At 44.9% G+C, this 24,900-nt stretch overlaps 1 protein-coding gene across 1 annotated transcript in view; it reads right to left on the bottom strand.

The window, feature by feature from the left end:
- The window catches only part of ITGBL1 (integrin subunit beta like 1), a 649,132-nt gene that overhangs the window by 376,461 nt on the left and 247,771 nt on the right, over positions 1-24,900 (bottom strand). Inside the window, exon 6 of the mRNA XM_040425263.1 lies at positions 1,165-1,305. Within this exon, the coding sequence (XP_040281197.1) occupies positions 1,165-1,305 (141 nt within the window). The remainder of the gene's footprint in view (positions 1-1,164; positions 1,306-24,900) is intronic.

The raw sequence follows: 24,900 nt of genomic DNA, 5'->3' as shown, positions 1-24,900 counted from the left end.
CATCAGCGTCACACATCATTTAAATTTGCCTCTTATCTAGGGCATAATAAAATATAAACACTTGTTAGAGGCAGAAAGTGGTTTTGAACTCAGAAAGCCTAGACATGGGGCAATAGCCTTACCACTGAGCTACCAGCTTGCCTTGGATGAGCTGGGGATTTTTGTTCATCTATGTGATGTAGCATATAAAACCACAGTAAAGCTAAAATGTTTTGTGACACTGAGAAGTGAAGGAAGTGAGACATCAGCGTCACACATCATTTAAATTTGCCTCTTATCTAGGGCATAATAAAATGTAAATATTTTTTTGAGGCTGAAAGGGGCTTTGAACTCAGAAAGCCTGGACATGGGGCAGCAGCATTACCACTGAGCTAACAGTTTGCCTTGTATAAGCTTAGGCTTTTTGTTCATCTATGTGATGTCGCATTCAAAACCACAGTAAACCCAAAATCCTTTGTTCCCTTCCTTACCACTGAGCTATTAGCTATGCGCTCATAACACTGTAATGTGTTAGCTTACAGCATTTTAGCCACAGAGCTATAAGCTCAGCAATAGACATACTTTGGTTGTGTAATTTAGCATACAAATACATAATATATATCTATAGCTCATTCTCACTTTGACCCTGACCTATGAAGAGCATAAGTCAGGGGTCAGGGTCAGGTGTCAGGGTCAGGTGTCAGAGTCAGGTGTCAGAGTCAGGTGTCAGAGTCAGGTGTCAGAGTCAGGTGTCAGAGTCAGGTGTCAGAGTCAGGTATCAGGGTCAGGTGTCACATTGGCATTATTTTGACACTTGACTATGATATCTGACCATGTCCTAAAATGAACACTGTACCTGTAATTTCTTTCCATGGCTCTGCCCAGGTGAGGCAACAGCATAGGTTCTGGTCCTGCTGGCCGACATCACCAGCAGTAGTATGGACACCCTGTTATCCATCTTTTTCTAATTTCTCTATATTTTACCAGGAGATAAACCACAATATATGGGTGTAAGGGAGAGAAAACTTTTCTAAGACATGAAGGAATAAAAGACGTCTCCAATAGATAGACACAATCTTGGCAGCTTACAGCACTTTCATTCTCCAAGCCACGACTACCAAACATCATTTCAATGCAAGTCCCCCAGCACTACTTACAGTATGAATGTCAAAGACTGTACCTTACCTGAGCAGAAGTCATCAGAATACCGGTCATAGACTGCCTTACAGTTCCTTTCATCACATTCACAGGTGTCACCATGAATGTCTCCCCAGTCACCAGTTGGGTCTACATCATGACATGTACATTCACCACAAATGCATGTTCCTTAGAAAAAGAAACAAAAGAAAAGCTTAGTAATCATAAGTGCTATATAAAATATTTAAAGAGCACTGTCAGGATCAGCCCTATTTAACCAGACATGTTTCCTGGTAGGGTTGATCCTGCTGATTAAAATGACATCTATCTTGCAAAAATCAGGGGAAACAAAGAAGTTTATTCAATTTGTTATGCAAATTAGGGCTTCAGTGCACTGAGGGGCAACAAGAGGCTAAGCCCCACCCCTCTATGCAAGAAGCCCTTATTTGTCAATTTTCACAAGACAGATATTATTTTAACCCCTTCACTACCGAGCCACTTTTCGCCTTAAATTCCAGGCTGATTTTTGCAAATCTGACATGTCATTTTATGTGGTAATAACTTTGGAACACTTTTACTTATCCAAGCCATTCTGAGATTGTTTTCTCATCACATATTGTACTTAATGACAGTGGTAAAATTGAGTCAAAATATTTCATTTTTATTTATAAAAAAATAATAATTACCCAAAATTTGGAAAAATTTGCTAATTTCCAAATTTTTATTTCTCTACTTTTATAATAGATAGTAATAACTTCAAAAATAGTTATTACTTTACATTCCCCATATGTTTACTTCATGTTTGGATCATTTTGTGAATGCCATTTTTTTTTTTTGGGACGTTAGAAGGCTTAAAAGTTTTCAGGACCAGTTCAGATATGCAGTCACTTTCTGGGGCTTATATATTAGAAACCACCCATAAATGATAGAATCTACACCCCTCAAGCTATTCAAAAATTATTTTATAAATGTTGTTAACCCTTTAGGTGCCCCACGAGAATTAAAGGAAAATGGGAATAATATTTCAAAATTTGACTTTTTTTTAGCAGATTTTAAATTGTAATCTAATTTTTTTTACAAAACATCAAAGATTAACAGTCAAACAAAACTCAAAATCTATTACCCTGAATCTGGATTTTACAGAAACACACAATATGTGCTCAAAAACTGATGTATGGGCGCACAGCAGGCTTCAGAGTGGAAGGAGCACCATATGGCTTTTGGAGAGCGGATGTGGCCCCACAGTGGAATCCCCCAAAAAGTGACCCCATTTTGGAAACGACACCCCTCAATAAATATTTCAAGATGTGTAGTGAGAACGTTGTCCTCAAAGGTGATTCATGGAATTGGCTGTGAAAATAAAAAAGGGGGAACTGGAGAAAATGCACACCCTAATTTATTTCCCATTTTCTCCTGATTACAGCAATACCTCATATGTGCTTGTATACTGCTATATGGGCGTACCACAGGGGTCAGAAGGAAAGGAGCACCAAATGGCTTCTGGAAGGAAGATTTCACCGGAATAATTGACAGGCGCCATCTTGCAATTGAACACACACTGAGGTACCCCTAGAGTGGAAACCCCAAAAAAGTGACCCCAATCTGGAAACTACACTCCTCAAGGAATATTTCAAGGTGTGTAGTTAGCACTTTTACTCATCAGGCATTTAAAAGAATTAGGAAACACTTGGCTGTGAAAATGAAAAAAAGTTGTTTTACACCCACATTTTTCACATTTACAAGGGGTAACAAGACAAAATGCACCTAAATCTAGATACCCATTTCCCCCGAATACAGCAACACTCCATATGTGCTAAAAAAAATTATGTATGGGCGCACAGCAGGCTTCAGAGTGGAAGGAGCACCATATGGCTTTTGGAGAGCGGATTTAGCTAGAATGGTAATTGGGAGCTATGTTGCATATTAAGACACCCTGAGGAGGCCCTACAGTTGAAACCCCCAAAAAGTGACCCCATTACAGAAACTACACCCGTCAAGGAATATTTCAAGGTGTGTAGCGAGCACTTTGACCCGTCAGGGGTTTTGCAGAATTTGGAAACGCTTGGCTGTGAAAATAAAAAATTAAATTTTTTTCCAGAAAAAGTTGCTTCACACTTACATTTTTCACTTTCACGAGGGGTAACAGGAAAAAATGCACCCCACATTTTGTTACTTATTTCCCCCCGAATACAGCAACACCACATATGTGCTCAAAAAATTATGTTTGGGCGCACAGCAGGCTTCAGAGTGAAAGGAGCACCATATAGCTTTTGGAGAGCAGATTTAGCTGGAATGGTAATTGGGAGCTATGTCGCATATGAAGACACCCTGAGGAGCAGTGATGGCCAGTTCGCCGTGTTCTCCCGCGAACACATGCGGGCTGCCATCTCAAGTCACAAGTCCGGCGATGCACAGGTAAGTCCTTAGCTGTGCCTGCGCCGCGAGCCGGTCTGAAACAAATCCGGTCACCGGGAGCAGGGAGTTCCGAGAACAGCCGCCGGGGGCCTTCATCGGGCTGTTCTCGGAACTGCCTGCTCCCGATGACCGCATTTGTTTTAGACCGGCTCGCGGCACAGGCACAGGTAGGCTACTTTCACACTAGCGTTCGGGTGTCCGCTCGTGCGCTCCGTTTGAAGGGGCTCACGAGCGGCCCCGAACGCATCCGTCTGGCCCCAATGCATTCTCAGTGGAGACGGATCCACTGAGAATGCATCCGCCTGCCAGCGTCCAGCCTCCGCTCCGCTCAGTGAGCGGACACCTGAACGCTGCTTGCAGCGTTCGGGTGTCCGCCTGGCCGTGCGGAGGCGAGCGGATCCGTCCAGACTTATAATGGAAGTCAATGGGGACGGATCCGCTTGAAGATGACACAATATGGCTCAATCTTCAAGCGGATCCGTTCCCCATTGACTTTCAATGTAAAGTCTGAACGGATCCGCTCAGACAACTTTCACACTTAGAAAATTTTCGAAGTTTTAATGCAGACGCATCCGTTCTGAACGGATGCGAACGTCTGCATTATCGGAGCGGATCCGTCTGATGAAACATCAGACGGATCCGCTCCGAACGCTAGTGTGAAAGTAGCCTAAGGACTTACGTGTGCATCGCCGGACTTGTGACTTAAGATGGCAGCCCGCATGTGTTCGCAGGCGAACACGGCTAACTGCCCATCACTGCTGAGGAGGCCCTACAGTGGAAACCCCCACAAAGTGACCCCATTCCAGAAACTACACCCTTCAAGGGATATTTCAAGTTGTGTAGTGAGCACTTTGACCCATCAGGCGTTTCCCTAAATTAGGAAATACTTAGCGGTGAAAATGAAAAATTGCTATTTTTTTCAGAAAAAGTTGCTTTACACCCACATTTTTCGCTTTCACAAGGGATAAAAGGACAAAATGCACGACACATTTTGTTACCCATTTCCCCCCCGAATACGGCAACACCCTATATGTGCTCAAATAATGATTTATGGGCGCATAGCAGGGCTCTAGAGTCAAATAGCAAAATATAAATTTTGCTGACAGGCCTGAATAGCAGACATGGATTTTAGGTGCCATGTCGCATTTAAAAATTTCATAAGGTCCCCAGAAATTAAAAACCCCAAGAAGTGACCCCATTTTTGAAAGAGATCCCCCGTACGAACATTTTAAGTGGTAGAAAGGGCACTTTTCAGCAAACAGGTGTCTCACAGAAGGCAGAAACACTTGTTAAAGCATTTCAAAGTACACGTTTGAGAAAAAAAAAAATACTAGCAGACCCCTATTTTTTTTTCCACAAGGGGTTAAAGGAGAAAATGCACCCCAGTATGTGTTCCGCATTTTCTCCCCATTCAGGAAACACCCCATATGTGTTTGCAGCCTGCTGTATGGGCGCACAGCAGGCAAACAGCAAAATATGTATTTTACTGGCAGGCTACAAGCATATATGGGGTGTTTCCTGAATGGGGAGAAAATTGAGAACACATACTGGGGTGAATTTTCTCCTTTAACCCCTTATGAAAGTGAAAAATTGGGGTCTGCTAGTATTTTTTCATTTTTACAAATGTGCGCTTTGAAATGCTTTAACAATTGTTTCTGCCTTTTGTGAGACAGCTGTTTGCTGAAAAGTACCCTTTCCACCACTTAAAATGTTCATACGGAGGTGCTCTTTCCAAAATGGGGTCACTTCTTGGGTTTTCATTTCTGGGGACCTCAGGAATTTTTTTAATCCGACATGGCAGCTAAAATCCATGTCTGCCAATTCAGGCCTGCCAGCAAAATACATATTTTGCTGTTTGCCTGCTGTGCGTCCATACGGCAGGCTACAAGCACATATGGGGTGTTTCCTGAATGGGGAGAAAATGGAGAACACATACTGGGGTGCATTTTCTCTTTTAACCCCTTGTGAAAGAAAAAAAGTGGGGTCTGCTAGTAATTTTATTTTCACAATTGTGTACTTTGAAATGCTTTAACAAGTGTTTCTGCCGTCTGTGAGACACCTGTTTGCTGAAAAATACCCTTTCCACCACTTTTAAAATGTTCGTACGGGGGTTCTCTTTCCAAAATGGGGTCACTTCTTGGGGTTTTTAATTTCTGGGGACCTCAGGAATTTTTTTAATGTGACATGGCACCTAAAATCCATGTCTGCCAATTCAGGCCTGTCAGCAAAATATGAATACAGCACCATCTGTACAATGTGCATGGCCAGATTATTGTACCACACTTTTGTTTTTCGTGTGGCACTGTAGGGCTTCAGAACTTGATCTGAAAGATCAACCCCGCCCATGTGCCTGTTGTAGTCCAGAATGCAGTCTGGTTTGGGGACATTGGTAGTGGTACAACGTACAGGGGCAGGGGAGCTGGTGTTAGTGTGAATGCTGGTCAGCAAAAGGACATCCCTATTGTCCTTGTACTTAACCACCAATGTGTTCTCATTGAGGAGAGCACGGCTGTCTCCTTTTCTTAGTGGTTGCCCTACCAGGGAACTAGGGAGGCCTCTCTGATTTTTGCGTATTGTGCCGCATGCCACAGTACCTATGGAACTTAGTGACCGGAACAGTGGTAGACTTGTGTAGTATTTTGAAAAAGGTGGAACCGGCACTCAAAACAGTTGGCACGCACGTGGGAATAAGGTCTCTATATTTTATTACACTCCATAGACATGTGTACATGTGAATAAATAAAATCTATTTAAAATGCATACATAAAAAGCAACAATAAAAAACAATGTATAGAATCACATATATGCCTCTACATTCACATAGGTATGGATATGTCACACTCAGAGTTCGCTATATCAGACGAACTGCATCCGTATCCTCCCTGTGGGGATGACTCGTTGGATCGCAGTAATTCTGGCAGAGCGATTTCTCCTGTTTAGCCTATACAATTACCGCCATCATAGACTATATCACCAATGCATATATTACTATGCGCCATATATTGTTTCTTGTATAGAATATCTAGAGAGGATGGTATCTAAACGTTGTACGTATTTCCCTTAGGGCAGTGTTCTGATTGTCCAGCCAGTTTACCTTACTCAGGTGTATAGATACATCACATATGATTCCAGCCGTACTCCGGCTATCTTTATCCCATGTATAAAAGGCTTTATGTCCTTATACAGTTCTAATGTAATTCCAAATTGTCTCACTACTCACTGTGTACCCGAATGGTTCACTTTATTCGGCACGCGGGAGTTCCTGCTGTGGTGTCCCACAGATCAGCTGTTCTCCGCTCCGGCGATGTCCGTTCCGGTGTGGCCGAGGTCTCGCCTTACTTCTCGCGAGAGTCCTGTTACGAATATTGCTTATGTGAGTAGGATAGCGCTTCTTCAATAAAAACCTTTCGTTTATTAGTACATGGCCATGTACACTCGAGACTGCTTGTCACACAGGTATTCCGTCCAGACGCGTTTCGAGAGCACTCGTCTCTTCCTCAGTGGGTAACCTGTGTGTTGTGTGGTCTCGACTTTATATCCTCCTTATTATTGTTTAATTGATTACACTTGTTGTGGATTATGACGTGATGCTCGGACCCTATTTCCTATTGGTCTCATTTCTCATGCAAGTTTTTAGTGAAGAAGCGCTATCCTACTCACGTAAGCAATATTCGTAACAGGACTCTCGCAAGAAGTAAGGCGAGACCTCGGCCAAATCGGAACTGACATCGCCGGAGCGGAAAACAGCTGATCTGTGGGACGCCACAGCAGGAACACCCGCATGCCGAATAAAGTGAACCATTCGGGTACACAGTGAGTAGTGAGACAATTTGGACATAATTACATTGGAACTGTATAAGAACATAAAGCCTTTTATACATGGGATAAAGATGGCCGGAGTACGGCTGGAATCATATATGACGTATCTATACACCTGGATGAAGTTGGGCGTCACTCAATACCAGGCAATCATATAGACAAGTTGGATTGTGTCAGAATTTTTTTTATATACACTGTTCTATTTCTCATTAATGCAATTATCTAGTCAACCAATCACATGGCAGTTGCTTCAATGCATTTAGGGATGTGGTCCTGGTCAAGACAATCTCCTGAACTCCAAACTGAATGTCAGAATGGGAAAGAAAGGTGATATAAGCAATTTTGAGCGTGGCATGGTTGTTGGTGCCAGACGGGCCGTTCTAAGTGTTTCACAATCTGCTCAGTTACTGGGATTTTCACGCACAACCATTTCTAGGGTTTACAAAGAATGGTGTGAAAAGGGAAAAACATCCAGTATGCAGCAGTCCTGTGGGCAAAAATGCCTTGTGGATGCTAGAGGTCAGAGGAGAATGGGCCGACTGATTCAAGCTGATAGAAGAGCAACGTTGACTGAAATAACCACTCGTTACAACCGAGGTATGCAGCAAAGCATTTGTGAAGCCACAACACGCACAACCTTGAGACGGATGGGCTACAACAGCAGAAGACCCCACCGGGTACCACTCATCTCCACTACGAATAGGAAAAAGAGGCTACAATTTGCACGAGCTCACCAAAATTGGACTGATGAGTCTCGATTTCTGTTGAGATATTCAAATGGTAGAGTCCGAATTTGGCGTAAACAGAATGAGAACATGTATCCATCCTCTGATGGCTACTTCCAGCAGGATAATGCACCATGTCACAAAGCTCGAATCATTTCAAATTGGTTTCTTGAACATGACAATGAGTTCACTGTACTAAAATGGCCCCCACAGTCACCAGATCTCAACCCAATAGAGCATCTTTGGGATGTGGTGGAACGGGAGCTTCGTGCCCTGGATGTGCATCCCTCAAATCTCCATCAACTGCAAGATGCTATCCTATCAATATGGGCCAACATTTCTAAAGAATGCTATCAGCTATCAGCACCTTGTTGAATCAATGCCACGTAGAATTAAGGAAGTTCTGAAGGCAAAAGGGGGTCCAACACCGTATTAGTATGGTGTTCCTAATAATTCTTTAGGTGAGTGTATATATATCACACTCAAAATATTAACAACATGTTGCATAAATCAATAAAAATCAATACACATTACAAATAAAACGTGTGTTAAAAGACTGTATAAGGACATAAAGCCTTTTATACATGGGATAAAGATAGCCGGAGTACGGCTGGAATCATATATGACGTATCTATACACCTGAGTAAGGTAAACCGGATGGACAATCCGAACACTGCCCTAAGGGAAATACGTACAACGTTTAGATACCATCCTCTCTAGACATTCTATACAAGAAACAATATATGACGCATAGGAATATATGCATTGGTGATATAGTCTATGATGGCGGTAATTGTATAGGCTAAACAGGAGAAATCGCTCTGCCAGAATTACTGCGATCCAACGAGTCATCCCCACAGGGAGGATACGGATGCAGTTCGTCTGATATAGCGAACTCTGAGTGTGATATATCCATACCTATGTGAATGTAGAGGCATATATGTGATTCTATACATTTTTTTTATCGTTGTTTTTTATTGTTGCGTTTTATGTATGCATTTTAAATAGATTTTATTTATTCACATGTACACATGTCTATGGAGTGTAATAAAATATAGAGACCTTATTCCCACGTGCGTGCCAACTGTTTTGAGTGCCGGTTCCACCTTTTTCAAAAAACCTTTTCACTCAGAACTAGGGGTGTTTCTTTTGAACCTGAGCACCAGGCGTGGTTAAACCAAAGTGAGCCAGCTGTCCACCATTTGTAAAGACTTGTGTAGTAATTATCCACGTATAGATGGTAACCCTTTGCCAGCAGTGGGTGCAGTAAGTCCCACACTATTTTCCCGCTAACTCCCAGGACGGGGGCATTCTGGGGGTTCAAGCCGGGTGTCCCTCCCTTCATAAACTCGGAACGTGAGTGTAGCCAGAGCTACTCTCACAGATTTTATACAGTTTTATGCCATACCTTGCCCACTTGCTGGGCAGGTACTGGCGGAATCTTACCCTCCCTTTGAAAAGTAATAGGGATTCGTCTATGCAGACATTTTGTTCTGGGGTGTACACTTCTGAAAACTTTGCGTTGAAGTGGTCAAGGACGAGCCTAATTTTGAACAGACGGTCAAATGCAGGGTCATTCTGGGGTGTGCACTGTGCATTATTGTTGTAATGCAAAAACGTAAGTATTGATTGGAATCGATTACGGGCCATGGTATTACTGTAAATTGGAGTATGGTACAAGACATCCGCACTCCAATACTGAGTAATCTTTATTTATTTTTTTACAACGCCTTTATGAAGCAAGAGCCCCCAAAAGGTCATCATCTCTGCTGCATTTACTGGGGCCAACCTTGGGGTCTAGAGTATGGCGTTGTGGGGTTCTGGGAAATAAATTGCTGGGCGTATAAATTTGTTTGGGTTACCATCAATATAAATTCGGAATTATGTCGCACACGGGTGATGGGGAATCACTTAGAGGTGCTCCCACTGGCAGACAACACCCAGTCTGACAAATGAAATTTATAAGATCTTCAGAGAAAAAAAAAAAAAAAAAATCTATTTCTGTGAAGCCCGCACAATCTATCTGAATTCCTGAGTTGCCCACAAACTCAGGAATTTGGGGCTGATAATTCTCAGGGGGTGGGGTCCATGTGGACTCACTCTGGGGGGCTGCCTCAGCTGCTACCCTGGGGAGTCTTGTAGAGGGTCCCTCATCACCTGATGATGATGATGAGGGGGAGAGGAGTACAGGAAAGTGGAATCCTCTTCTCCCTCACTGGTATCGGAGGCAAGCATGACGTATGCCTCTTCAGCTGAGTATACTCGATGGTGCGTTCATGCAAAAACCTAAACTGACACTAACTGAAAAAAAAGAAAAAAGTATATATATATATATATATATATCTATTGTGGCAATGTGAATAGTGATGGGTGCAGTAAAGTCTCGGGGGAAGCATGAAAAAGTGGTGTTGTTTGCACCAGGAGCATGTCACCAAGGGGCCCGGCCTAGGAGGAGTAAAGGCCCTAGATATAGGTGGCCACTAAGTTAGTTGGTGTACACCAAGATATTTAGCTTGGCTGGCTCCAGCTAGTCCGGAGAAGGCTTTTACTGGGAACAGGCAATGTGCTGGGTGGGTGCCTGTTCCCCATGCTCCAGTCCGGGATTTTGGAATATGCCCATGTCCAGGGATACTATTTAATCCTGTTGCTGGACTTGGGTGTGTCTCCCAGTCTGGGAAAGGAGCAGGCTGTGTCGAGGCCTGTGGGAGCCGGGACCCTCTAACCCTGTGTGTGGGGTAAGCACTGGTGATGTGTTTTGGGGAGCTGGGTGGTAGACCCAGATCCCGATAGAGAGGGAAAGACTGTTTAGTCAGTGGTCAGACGGCTTAGGATTTATGTTTTTGATTTATGTTTTGGTTGCTGTTTTGTGTTGATGTGCTTGAAAATAAAGCATCATTTGGACTTCAGTCTGGTGTCCGTAGCGAAGTCTGTGAGAACGACTCCCGGATAAGAGACGATCCCTTACAATTGGTGTCGGATGCGGGCAATGTCCATGCTGAAAGGACACAACAGAAACCGGTTGCTAGGGGAAACGGCAAGAGCAGGTGTGCTGTGCTGCAAGCAAAAGCTGTGTGGATTTAAAGGGCCAGAAACCCTAAGGTATAGAGACCAACTTGGAAAAAAAAACAAAAACATTTTTGTTGTTGTGTGGTTTGGTATTATCTGGCTAAGTGAACTGTGTTGCTGCGAGACTGACTCTGGTCATGGATCTCGGGGGAAAATTTTTGGGTCAAGATGATGTCCCATGTGAATTGTGCTCCAGTCTGGCGGAAAACAAGGGTCACGGAGGACATAATGAAGCAGCTGGAGCAGAGAAATAATCATTTGCTGAAGAGAGGGTCCTCGACGCGGTCTGGACACTTAGTAAAATTCCAGGAGGCCGGTGGCGTGCCGGGAGTGTCGGAGAAAAAGCAGATATATGCCGTTGCCAAGGGCAACTGTCGGGAAGACAAGAAGATGGAGAGCAGTGTGGCACTCCGGAGTGTATATGTTTCCTGTCAGTGTGTACCGAGTCCTGGAGGGGATGTCCGGAGAAACGGTAATGACGTTGCTAGGAGCAAACCCTACCTGGAGAAAGTGACAGCTGTACCAGTGTCGTCAGTTACCAGAAGTTAGGCTACTATCACACTTGTGTTCGGAGCGGATCCGTCTGGTGTCTGCACAGATGGATCCGCTCCTACAGGGAGTGCAGAATTATTAGGCAAGTTGTATTTTTAAGGATTAATTTTATTATTGAACAACAACCATGTTCTAAATGAACCCAAAAAACTCATTAATATCAAAGCTGAATATTTTTGGAAGTAGTTTTTAGTTTGTTTTTAGTTTTAGCTATTTTAGGGGGATATCTGTGTGTGCAGGTGACTATTACTGTGCATAATTATTAGGCAACTTAACAAAAAACAAATATATACCCATTTCAATTATTTATTTTTACCAGTGAAACCAATATAACATCTCAACATTCACAAATATACATTTCTGACATTCAAAAACAAAACAAAAACAAATCAGTAACCAATATAGCCACCTTTCTTTGCAAGGACACTCAAAAGCCTGCCATCCATGGATTCTGTCAGTGTTTTGATCTGTTCACCATCAACATTGCGTGCAGCAGCAACCACAGCCTCCCAGACACTGTTCAGAGAGGTGTACTGTTTTCCCTCCTTGTAAATCTCACATTTGATGATGGACCACAGGTTCTCAATGGGGTTCAGATCAGGTGAACAAGGAGGCCATGTCATTAGATTTTCTTCTTTTATACCCTTTCTTGCCAGCCACGCTGTGGAGTACATGGACGCGTGTGATGGAGCATTGTCCTGCATGAAAATCATGTTTTTCTTGAAGGATGCAGACTTCTTCCTGTACCACTGCTTGAAGAAGGTGTCTTCCAGAAACTGGCAGTAGGACTGGGAGTTGAGCTTGACTCCATCCTCAACCCGAAAAGGCCCCACAAGCTCATCTTTGATGATACCAGCCCAAACCAGTACTCCACCTCCACCTTGCTGGCGTCTGAGTCGGACTGGAGCTCTCTGCCCTTTACCAATCCAGCCACGGGCCCATACATCTGGCCCATCAAGACTCACTCTCATTTCATCAGTCCATAAAACCTTAGAAACATCAGTCTTGAGATATTTCTTGGCCCAGTCTTGACGTTTCAGCTTGTGTGTCTTGTTCAGTGGTGGTCGTCTTTCAGCCTTTCTTACCTTGGCCATGTCTCTGAGTATTGCACACCTTGTGCTTTTGGGCACTCCAGTGATGTTGCAGCTCTGAAATATGGCCAAACTGGTGGCAAGTGGCATCTTGGCAGCTGCACGCTTGACTTTTCTCAGTTCATGGGCAGTTATTTTGCGCCTTGGTTTTTCCACACGCTTCTTGCGACCCTGTTGACTATTTTGAATGAAACGCTTGATTGTTCGATGATCACGCTTCAGAAGCTTTGCAATTTTGCTGCATCCCTCTGCAAGATATCTCACTATTTTTGACTTTTCTGAGCCTGTCAAGTCCTTCTTTTGACCCATTTTGCCAAAGGAAAGGAAGTTGCCTAATAATTATGCACACCTAATATAGGGTGTTGATGTCATTAGACCACACCCCTTCTCATTACAGAGATGCACATCACCTAATATGCTTAATTGGTAGTAGGCTTTCGAGCCTATACAGCTTGGAGTAAGACAACATGCATAAAGAGGATGATGTGGTCAAAATACTCATTTGCCTAATAATTCTGCACGCAGTGTATAATGCAAATGATGGTATCCGTTCAGAACGGATCCGTCTGCATTATATTTCACAAAAAAATCTAAGTGTGAAAGTTAGTCAGACGGATCCGTCCAGACTCTGCATTGAAAGTCAATGGGGGACGGATCCGTTTGAAAATTGCACCATATTGTGTCAACTTCAAACGGATCCGTCACCATTGACTTACATTGTAAGTCTGGACGGATCCATTTACCTCCGCACGGCCAGGCGGACACCCGAACGCTGCAAGCTGCGTTCGGGTGTCTGCCTGCTGAGCGGAACGGAGGCCAAGCGGAGCCAGACTGAGGCATTCTGAGCGGATCCGCATCCACTCAGAATGCATTGGGGCTGGACGGATGCGTTCAGGGCCGCTTGTGAGAGCCTTCAAACGGAGCTCACAAGCGGAACCCCGAACGCAAGTGTGAAAGTAGCCTTACTGGGGAATAGCGAATCTCAAAGATCACATGCTAGTCCGCGTAAGAGGAAGCAGAATTGCGAAATCGAAAGTCGCTGCAGCTATTGTGGAGTCTGCATGCGATCCTGGGTGGGCGGTTCCCCGGATCCAGGAGAAAGATGATGAACTCGGTAGAGAGGTACCTGGAGTGCCCTCATCTTCTGAGGCAACTGCACCTATGACGACATTGGGTAAGAGCGTTCCAGTTATTACTTGTATAGCAGACAAAGTGACAGTGAGCGGGGCTCTGGAGGTTGGGCATGTTGCTGACCAGTGCCCTAATGCCTCAGAAGCCCTGTGTTGTGGTATGAGCCGGCAGAAGTTGCTCTCTGCCGAGCCAGTCTATGTAAAAACACCAGGACTAGAGACTGCTACACAAATGTGTGACCTTATGGAGAAGGGCATTCCAGTCCAGGTGTTGTTGGACGCAGAAAGCCAGGTGATCCTGGTACCTGCCAGCTGGGTGGCTGGGAACTATGTGCAGGATATTTATGCAGAAAGTAACGTAACTCCTGCAAAACCTGAAACTGTCCCTTTAAGGCCTCATGCACACGGACGTGCCATTTTTTGCGGTCCGCAAACCGCTGAACTGCAAAAAACGGAAGCCGCCCGTGTTGCCTTCCGCAATTTGCGGAACGGAACGGGCGCCGGCAATATAAATGCCTATTCTTGTCCGCAAAGCGCGGACAAGAATAGGACATGTTATATTTTTTTAACGGGGCCGTGGAACGGAGCCACGGATGCGGACAGCACACAGAGTGCTGTCCGCATCTTTTGCGGCCCCATTGAAGTGAATGGGTCCGCATCCGAACGGCAGCTCGGATGCGGACCCAAACAACGGCCGTGTGCATGAGGCCTTAATGAGAGCGTGACGAAGATACACATTGAACTCGGTGGTGTGAGTGAAATGACCATTGGAAACAATGGTGCAGACAAGGTACCAAGTCATTGTGAAGAATTTGTTGAAATGTATAATGGTAATGTGGGTTTATGTACAAGGTGTGATGAGGATGCCAACCCTCTTCCTTTGCAGGCTGCGGTTGGGGAAGCTCCCCCTCTTTGTAAAAATGTATACGGTATAAAAATGCTGATTGACATTGAGAGATCACTGCTGAGGGAACCCACTGTGAAAAATGTGCAAGAATACAGTGTGGCAGTCCAAGAGGGTGCACCACATGTACCAGAGGTGGATATGCAGTCTCCACGGGATTCTATGGTTGCTGGGGAGGTGTCCAATGTGGAGATGGGCTCATTGAGGCCCCTAGAGTTCAGGGTTGATAATGACCTGAGCGTTATATATAAAGGTATGTGCTGTGACAGCTCGCAACGCAAAGAGGAAAGCTACCATCAAGGTATTGCGAAATTCAGGCAGTCACTAGTAGCGACCAGACGACAGTTATACCTAACGTGACGAGAGCTGAGTGAGGAGATGGCAGCCTGGTGTCTGAGACCCATACCCAGGCAGGGGTAGATGACCTGACTCATCAGTAGAGCTGCAATCATGAAGATTTCTCTCTCTCCACACGGTCCCTAGATATGATAGAGAAGGGACTAGCTGTCTTCACAGAGTCACCAAAGAAGACTGCAGTAGACACAAACAAAGTGCTTAAAGGGACCCTGGGTGGAACCCCCACAGGGTGTTCAAAAGAGAATGGTGATACTCCTACATCGGTTGCAGCAGAGCAGAGTGAAGAGCATCTGGAACAGGAGGTCCTCTCCTTGGCTCGATCCCTTGAAGAAGCGCTTGAGGAGCGAGGTGAATGTGAGAGGCTGAACAAGCAATTCAGAGCAGAGATGGAAGATCTCATGAGCTCAAAAGATGATGTCGAGAAAAACGTCTATGAGTTTAAAAAGTCTAAGGCAGAGCCTGTTAAGAATGGGTCTAGAGATGGTGGCGCCAGGGTGTCGGCCGAGGCAGACGAGATTGAAGATGTATCTGCTGAACCAGTTGATGGGTCTTATGTGGATACAGAAGCCAAGAGACTCGTGGCAATGAGTAGCCAGGACCTGATCATGAAAGATGTTCCCTCTGCCGTCAGTGTCTTCCAGAAAGCCAGCGGTCTGCTGGAGAAGAAATACCAGGAGACAGACGACCAGCATGCAGATGTTGTCTACTACTGTGAGATGGCTCTCCTAGAGCCTAAACGAATGGGGAACAAAATCCTGGGTGAACCTCTGGAGGGATTGTCAGAAGACGACGAGTCTGGGCGGTGTCAGAGGGTAAAAGGGTAAAATCCGTCCCCAAGTCAATGGGGACGGATCCGTTTGACGTTGACACAATATGGTGCAATTTCAAACGGATCCGTCCCCCATTGACTTTCAATGTAAAGTCAGGAGTCCCTATTATACCATCGGATCTGAGTTTTCTCCAATCCGATGGTATATTTTAACTTGAAGCGTCCCCATCACCATGGGAACGCCTCTATGTTAGAATATACTGTCGGATATGAGTTAGATCGTGAAACTCATATCCGACAGTATATTCTAACACAGAGGCGTTCCCATAGTGATGGGGACGCTTCTAGTTAGAATATACTACGAACTGTGTACATGACTGCCCCCTGCTGCCTGGCAGCACCCGATCTCTTACAGGGGGCTGTGATCCGCACAATTAACCCCTCAGGTGCTGCACCTGAGAGGTTAATTGTGCATATCATAGCCCCCTGTAAGAGATCAGGGGCTGCCAGGCAGCAGGGGGCAGACCCCCTCCCTCCCCAGTTTGAATAACATTAGTGGCCAGTGTGCGCCCCCCCCGGCCCCCCCTCCCTCTATTGTATTATCATTGGTGGCCAGTGTGCGTCCTCCCCCACCCCCCCTCCCTCCCTCTATTGTAATATCATTGGTGGCCAGTGTGCGGCCTCCCCCGGCCCCCCCTCCCTCTATTGTAATATTATTGGTGGCCAGTGTGCGGCCTCCCCTCTCCCCCCCGATCATTGGTGGCAGTGGAGAGTTCCGATCGGAATCCAAGTTTAATCGCTGGGGCTCCGATCGGTAACCATGGCAACCAGGATGCTACTGCAGGCCTGGTTGCCATGGTTACTTAGCAATATTACAATATTAGAAGCATCATACTTACCTGCTGCGCTGTCTGTGACCGGCCAGGAGCTCCTCCTACTGGTAAGTGACAGGTCTGATGCTTCTAATATTGTAATATTGCTAAGTAGCCATGGCAACCAGGCCTGCAGTATCGTCCTGGTTTCCATGGTTACTGATCGGAGCCCCAGCGATTAAACTGGGACTCCGATCGGAACTCTCCGCTGCCACCAATGATCGGGGGGGGGGAGAGGGGAGGCCGCACACTGGCCACCAATGATATTACAATAGAGGGAGGGAGGGGGCGCCGGGGGGGGCGCACACTGGCCACCAATGATAATACAATAAAGGGAGGGAGGGGGGGCCGGGGGGGGCCGCACACTGGACACAAATGATAATACAATAGAGGGAGGGAGGGGGGGCCGCACTGGCCACCAATGATATTCAAACTGGGGAGGGAGGGGGGTCTGCCCCCTGCTGCCTGGCAGCCCCTGATCTCTTATAGGGGACTATGATATGCACAATTTACCCCTCAGGTGCAGCACCTGAGGGGTTAATTGTGCGGATCACAGCCTCCTGTAAGAGATCGGGTGCTGCCAGACAGCAGGGGGCAGTCATGTACACAGTTCGTAGTATATTCTAACTAGAAGCGTCCCCATCACTATGGGAACGCCTCTGTGTTAGAATATACTGTCGGATATGAGTTTTCATGAAGTGAAAACTCATCTCTGAAAAAGCTTTAATGCAGACGGATCTTCGGATCCGTCTGTATGAAAGTAACCTACGGCCACGGATCACGGCCGCGGATGCCAATCTTGTGTGCATCCGTGTTCTTTCACGGACCCATTGACTTGAATGGGTCCGTGAACCGTTGTCCGTCAAAAAATAGGACAGGTCAAATTTTTTTGACGGACAGGAAACACGGATCACGGATGCGGCTGCAAAACGGTGCATCTTCCGATTTTGAAAGTCAATGGGTCCGATAAAAGTCAATGGGTCCGCGGAAAAAAACGGAAAACGGCACAACGGCCACGGATGCACACAACGGTCGTGTGCATGAGGCCTTATAGGGACAGGGACGGAGGGTGGTTTAGGGATCTGGAAGAGCTGCAAATGAAAAAATAAATCAGAGCAGCAATTCCAGATGTTCTTCTTTTCTTCTTCTTTCAGTAGGAAAAGGTTGAATTGCTGTGGTGGTGCACCACAAGTCCCAGCAAGCCAACAGCAGCACAAAAAAGGACAGAAGTGATGCGTAAAAATCAACGCTCATCTGCACAGCCCCATTGAAGTGAATAGGTCCTGATTCAGTGCGGGTGCAATGCGTTCACTTCACGCATTGCACCCGCACAGAATTCTTGCCCATGTGAAAGGGGCCTTAGGCGTGAAAATCGCAGCATGTTCTATATTCTGTGTTTTTCACGCAATGCAGGCCCCATAGAAATGAATGGGTCTGCATGAAAATCTCAAGCATCCGCAAGCAAGTGCGGATGCGGTTTTCACGCATGGTTGCTAACAGATGATGTAAGTCAATTTATAAAAGTCAATTTACTGTATTATTTCCCCTTATAACATGATTATAAAGGAAAATAATATCATTCTTAATACAGAATGCTTAGTAAAATGTCTATTGAGGGGTTAAAAAATAAAGAAAAATTAACTCCCCTCATCCTGTTGTTCGTGCAGTTGGCATCATATTTCAGGACCTGCAAAAGCACCTTTGATGACGTAATAACGCTCACCACGTGGTGAGCGCGGTGACGTCAGCGCAGGTCCTGCTGAATGAAGATAGAAATCTACTATCTTCATTCAGCAGGACCTGCGCGGACGTCACCGCGTTCACCACGTGGTGAGCACGATTACGTCATCAAAGGTGCTTTTGCAGGTCCTGAAATAAGAAGAAAGAAGATTATGCCAGCTGCACGAACAACAGGATGAGAGGAGTTAATTTTTCTTTATTTTTTAACCCCTAAAGCCACATTTTAGTAAGCATTCTGTATTAATAATGCTATTATTTTCCCTTATAACCATGTTATAAGAAAAAATAAAATATACAGAACCCCAAACCCAAACCCGAACTTCAGTGAAAACGTTCGGGTTCGGGTCTGGGAACCGCAGTCAGTTTTTTATCATGCGCGTGCAAAACGCATTGCACCCGCGTGCTAAAAACTGAACATCGGAATGCAATTGCAGTCAAAACTGACTGCAATTGCGTACCTACTCACACGATTTTCCCTGATCGCAGACTCAATGCATCCGGACATGCTCATCTGCAAGGGGCCTTAAAGGGATCCTGTCACTATGAAAATGCTAAGTAATCTGCAGGCAACATGTTAATAGAGCAGGAGGAGCTAAGCAGATTTATATATAATTTACACTGTCTTCCCATTAGCGCTTGTTATTTACGTTCTTCTAATCCGTTATAGGGGCAGAAGAAAGAAAATAACGGAAGTGCCGGATTCGCCCATAATTGACATGAATGGAACCTAACATTTCTCATTGACTATAATGGGATCAATTCAGTTTCCGTTTGGGAGAACATTTTTTCAGCATGCAGGAATTTTCTCTCAACTTTTTTTGACAATTTCTGTGACTGAAGCCTCTAACGGAGATGTGAAAGGAGCCTTGTAGGAAAAGGTTAAGTAGAACTTGTATTTAATCCATTTAAAGGGAATCTGTCACCAGCGATCTCCCTATCCAACTGATTGCATAGACACATAGCTGTGGTTTATCTGATTAAAAAGTTGTTTTTCTTTTGTTGAGCTGAGACTCTGTTCTCGAGTTATGATACTTTTTCTTAATATGCAAATTAAGACCTTTGGTGCAATTATGTCTTTACCATTGCTCTTGTTGCGAGAGTGGGAGACGCTAAACGTCCGGTCTGTGAGGTATGATGTGATCCAGAAGAGGGCCAGGTCGGTGATGCCAAGAGATGAGAGAGTTTGCAACAGAATGGAGTGGTCAACAGTATCAAAGGCAGAGGACAGGTCAAGGACAAGGAGGACAGAGTATTGTTTCTTGGTTTTGGCTGTCAGCAGGTCATTGGTGACTTTGGTAAGGGCAGTCTCGGTCGAGTGGTGGGGTCGGAAGCCAGATTGTAGGCGGTCAAAGAGGGAGCAGGAGGAGAGGTGGGAGGACAGTTCTGAATGGACATGTTGTTCAAGTAGCTTTGAGGCATACGGAAGAAGTGATATGGGGCGATAACTGGACAAGGAAGATGGGTCAAGTGAAGGCTTTTTGAGGATGGGTGTAATGGTAGCATGTTTAAAAGCAGATGGGAAGACACCAGAGTTGAGTGATAGGTTGAAGAGATGAGTTAGGGTTGGGATAAACACTGTGGTGAGGTTAGGGATGAGGTGGGATGGGATTGGGTCAAGTGCACAGGTGGTCAGATGAGATTTGGAGAGTAGAGTGGAGAGTTTTTCTTCTGTAATGGTGGAGAAGCAGGTTTTGGGAGAAGAGGACCGAGCAGTTGTGTAGAGGGTCTGTGGGGACTTTGTAGTGAAGCTTTCCCTGATGTTGACTATCTTTTGTTTGAAGTATTTGGCAAAGTCCTCAGCTGAGAAGAGAGGAGAGGGTGGGGGCGCTGGGGGACGGAGAAGGGAGTTAAAAGTGCTAAAAAGTTGTTTAGGGTTGTGTGACAGGGAAGATATGAGAGATGAGAAGTAGGCCTGTTTTGCATCAGCGAGTGAGTATTTAAATATGAGGAGGGATTGCTTGTATGCGGTGAAATGATCTTTAGAATGGGATTTCTTCCATTGCCGCTCAGCAGCCCTGGAAGCTTGTCTGAGTTTTTTGGTCAAGTTGGTGTGCCAGGGTTGTCTGTTGATTTTTCGGGTTTTGTTGTGTGTGAGGGGGGCAACAATGTCCAGAGCTGTACTTATTGTGTTGTTATATAGGGTGGTAGCAGCTTCTGGGTCTTGGAGGGAGCATATGGTAGAGAGTGAGAGAAGAGAGTCAGAAAGCAAGCAAAAGTCGAGATGTTTAAGGTTCCTGCGGGGGTGTGTTAGTGTGTGGAACGGGGGAGCAGAGGAAGAGACCAGTGAAGAGAAGGTGAGTAGGTTGTGGTCGGATAGGGGGAGAGGCGAATTAGAAAGGTTAGATAGGGAGCAGAGGCGGGTAAAGATCAGATCCAGAGTGTGACCATCTCTGTGGGTGGGAGCTGAAGACCACTGTGATAGGCCGAAGGAGGAAGAGAGCGATAAGAGTTTAGAGGCGGCCGAGTGGCATGTGTCAATAGGGATGTTGAAGTCACCCATGATGATAGTGGGGATGTCGGCAGAAAGAAAGTGTAGTAGCCAGGTGTTAAAGTGGTCAAGAAAGATGGTGGCTGGGCCTGGAGGGCGGTAAATGACGGCTACTTGAAGGTTAGAGGGAGAGTAGATGCGAACAGAGTGTACTTCAAATGAGGTGAGCGTAATGGAGGGTGGCAGTGGAATTGGGCTGTAGGAGCAGGTGTCTGATAGGAGAAGACCAACTCCTCCACCATGTTTGCAGCCGGGGCGGGGGGTGTGAGTGAATTGAAATCCACTATAAGAGAGTGCAGCAGGGGAGGTGGTGTCAGAGGGTGTCAGCCATGTTTCTGTGAGACCCAGAAAGGAAAGCTTTTGAGAGATGAACAGTTCATGAATGTATGACAGTTTGTTACAGACAGAGAGCGCGTTCCATAATGCTCCTGCAAGAGGAACCAAAGGAGCAGGGGTCAGAGAAATAGTTATTAGGTTTAAGGGGTTGCAGAAATTTGTAGAAGGAGATTTGTAGTGGGACATGGAGGTGATAGTGGGGATTTGCTGAGGGGGTCCAGGGTTTGGAGAGATATCACCAGCAGTAAGGAGAAGCAGAGAAAGTGTTAATAGATGAGAATAAGAGAGGGCATGAGGCGTGTGTGTGTGTTTGGGAAGGAAGTGTTTTATGTTGGCAAACAGGTTTGTGCAAGCGGTCAGATGAGAAGGTAAAATGTAGGAAGAGATGAATAGTTCCTTGGTGGGTGAATGGATGTGGGGGTATTTCAGGAGGTGTTGGAAAAGTGGGAAGAGTAAGAGGAAAAATTGAAACATTGTTTGCATTAACTAATGTCTGTATTTACCTGTGGTCCCCTTCTGGTCCAATTCTGGTATAATTCAGTCTGTGCACTTAAGAGTGGCACTTGAGAGATGTGGCATTTGGAAAGACCAATCATGTCCAAATCTGTCATTTAACCCCTCAGATGCCGCGTTCAAAAGCAATTGCGGCATCTGTGAGGAAGGCGGCGTCCGACCAGAGCCCCTGCAGTGAAACCATGGGCATGTGATTGGTGAGAACCTGGTAGCTGCTGAAGATTCCCAGGACTGCCATGGTAAGCTCCCTGCTGAGCTATGCCTTGTGCATCATCAGTGATGCTAAGAAGGCTTGTCCCCATCGCGACCTGCTATTGGCTGCTTCCCCAGTCGCCGGATGTTCCGTGGCAAATCCGGAGATGCGGAATGGTATGAAAATGAAGCACGGAACGGAACCCTATGAAAACACTACAGAGTGCTTCCGTGAGGTTTTGTCCCGTACTTCCGTTCCGCAAAAAGATAGAACATGTCCTATCTTTTTGTGGAACGGGCTGCCCCACGGTCAGTGTTCGTGCATTGCAGGCCGCAGCGCGGCCACAAGGCACACACGTTCGTGTGCAGAAGGCCTTAGGCTTTTTGCACACAAAGTTTTTTTTTCAGTTTCCGGTCCGTTTTTGCAGATTCCGTTTGCGGTCCGTATGCGGAACCATTCATTTCAATGGCTCTGCAAAAAAAATGGAATGTACTTCGTATGCATTCCGTTTCCGTATTTCCGTTCCGCTAAAAGATAGAACTTGTCCTATTATTGCCCGCAAATAACGATCCGTGGCTCCTTTCAAGTCAATAGGTCCGCAAAAAAAAACGGAATGCATACAGTATGCATCCGTATGTCTTCCGTATCCATTACGTTTTTGCGGAACCATCTATTGAAAATTTTATGCCCAGCCCAATTTTTTTATGTACTTACTGTTTAAACATTATCGTATGCTTCCGTTTCTGATCCACAAAAACGGATCACAAATGGAAACCAAATGGAAAAATGGAACTGCAAAACAGAACGGCGGAAACACTACTGAAACAAAAAACTGAAAAACTGATCCGTGAAAAACGGACCGCAAAATACAGAAAAATTCATACGGTCATGTGCAAGAGTCCTTAGTCCACATATTTTACTTTTGGTTTTTATCTGTGCATGAGTCTTCTTCATTCACAGTCCTCAGATGCTGGCAAAGCACTTGAACGACCCTGTTATCCAGATTATTAATTATTTCAGAGAAGAACAGCTGTGGAAGGAGGCTGAAGGATGATCCATGATTGATATTATCTGTATACTTTTAGACTTTTATGGCTGATTAAATGAAGTAGTTGATTTAGTTAGTGGTTTGTTTAGTCACACTTTAGGTTACAGGGATATATACTGATATACAGTTACAATAAAGTATGCAAAATGAAGAAGCAAAACCAAGAGCCATATATGATAAATGCTGGAAGTTTTTGTATTTGCTGTATTCGATATATAGAAGATTACCTAGATTAATACACTGTAACAACCCCTTAGCTTTGTGAGCACCTTTGTGATTCAATCAGAAAAATGAATACACCATAAGGCACATCTATGCAGTATATAAGGGGTTTTGACTTACCTACTTCTATATTTTGACACATTTAGTATATTTTTTAAGACATTGATGGGTTCATTTATTATGAAGAAAAAAGCCTATATTAGGTGTTTTTCTGGTGCAGATTGCGGCGCAATGGTTAGTTACACTGCAATCTGCAACTTTTCCCTGCTTACGACAGGTCTAAAAAAGTGGGTGTGGCATGGGCGGGGAAGGGGACAAGCCGGCAGGCCCGTCTCATTCATCATTTGCAACGTCTGTTTTAAGTGTAAGCCAGCAAGGAAGCTGTCTTAGACTGGGTTCACACGGGCATGACGGATTTGCTCATGATGCGTCCCGGGTGCATTGTGGCAAACCCGCGCCAGTAGGTATGCAATTTCAGTCAGTTTTGACTGCGATTGCGATCCATTGTTCAGTTTTGTGGTACCTTCACTGAAGTTCAGGTTTGGGTTTAAGGTTGTGTAGATGTAATTATTTTCCTTTATAACATGGTTATAAGGGAAAATAATAGCATTCTTTAATACAGAATGCTTAGTAGAAGGTCAATTGAGGGTTAAAAAAATAAAAAAAAATAAACTCACCTCCTCCAATTGATCGCGTAGCTGCCGGTCTCCTATTCTTTCTTCAGGACCTGTCAAAGCACCTGTGGTGACGTCACTGAGCTCATCACATGGTCCATCACCATGGTGATGGATCATGTGATGTATCATGAGTAGTAATGAGCGGCAGGGGCAATATTTGAATTCGCGATATTTCGCGAATATTTGGGCGAATATTCGCCATATATTCGCAAATTCACAAATTCATGATCTCCAGGCATTACATAATAGAAACCACCCAAAAATGACCCCATTCTAGAAACTACACCCCTCAAGGTATTCAAAACTGATTTTACATACTTTGTTAACCCTTTAGGTGTTCCACAAGAATTAATGGAAAATAGAGATACAATTTAAAAATTTCATTTTTTTTGGCAGATTTTCCATTTTATTATTATTTTTCCTGTTACAAAGCAAGGGTTAACAGCCAAACAAAACTCAATATTTATGGCCCTGATTCTGTAGTTTACAGAAACACCCCATATGTGGTCGTAAACTGCTGTACGGGCACACGGCAGAGCGCAGAAGGAAAGGAATGCCATACGGTTTTTGGAAGGCAGATTTTGCTGGACTGTTTTTTTGACACCATGTCCCATTTGAAGCCCCCCTGATGCACCCCTAGAGTAGAAACTCCAAAAAAGTGACCCCATTTTAGAAACTACAGGATAGGGTGGCAGTTTTGTTTGTACTATTTTAGGGTACATATGATTTTTGGTTGCTCTATATTACACTTTTTGTGAGGCAAGGTAACAAGAAATAGCTGTTTTGGCACCGTTTTATTTTTTTGTTATTTACAACATTCATGTGACAGGTTAGATCATGTGGTATTTTTATAGAGCAGGTTGTCAC

Source organism: Bufo bufo, chromosome 3, assembly GCF_905171765.1.
Source record: "Bufo bufo chromosome 3, aBufBuf1.1, whole genome shotgun sequence".
Lineage (NCBI taxonomy): Eukaryota > Metazoa > Chordata > Amphibia > Anura > Bufonidae > Bufo > Bufo bufo.
This window is presented reverse-complemented; position numbering and strand designations above follow the sequence as displayed.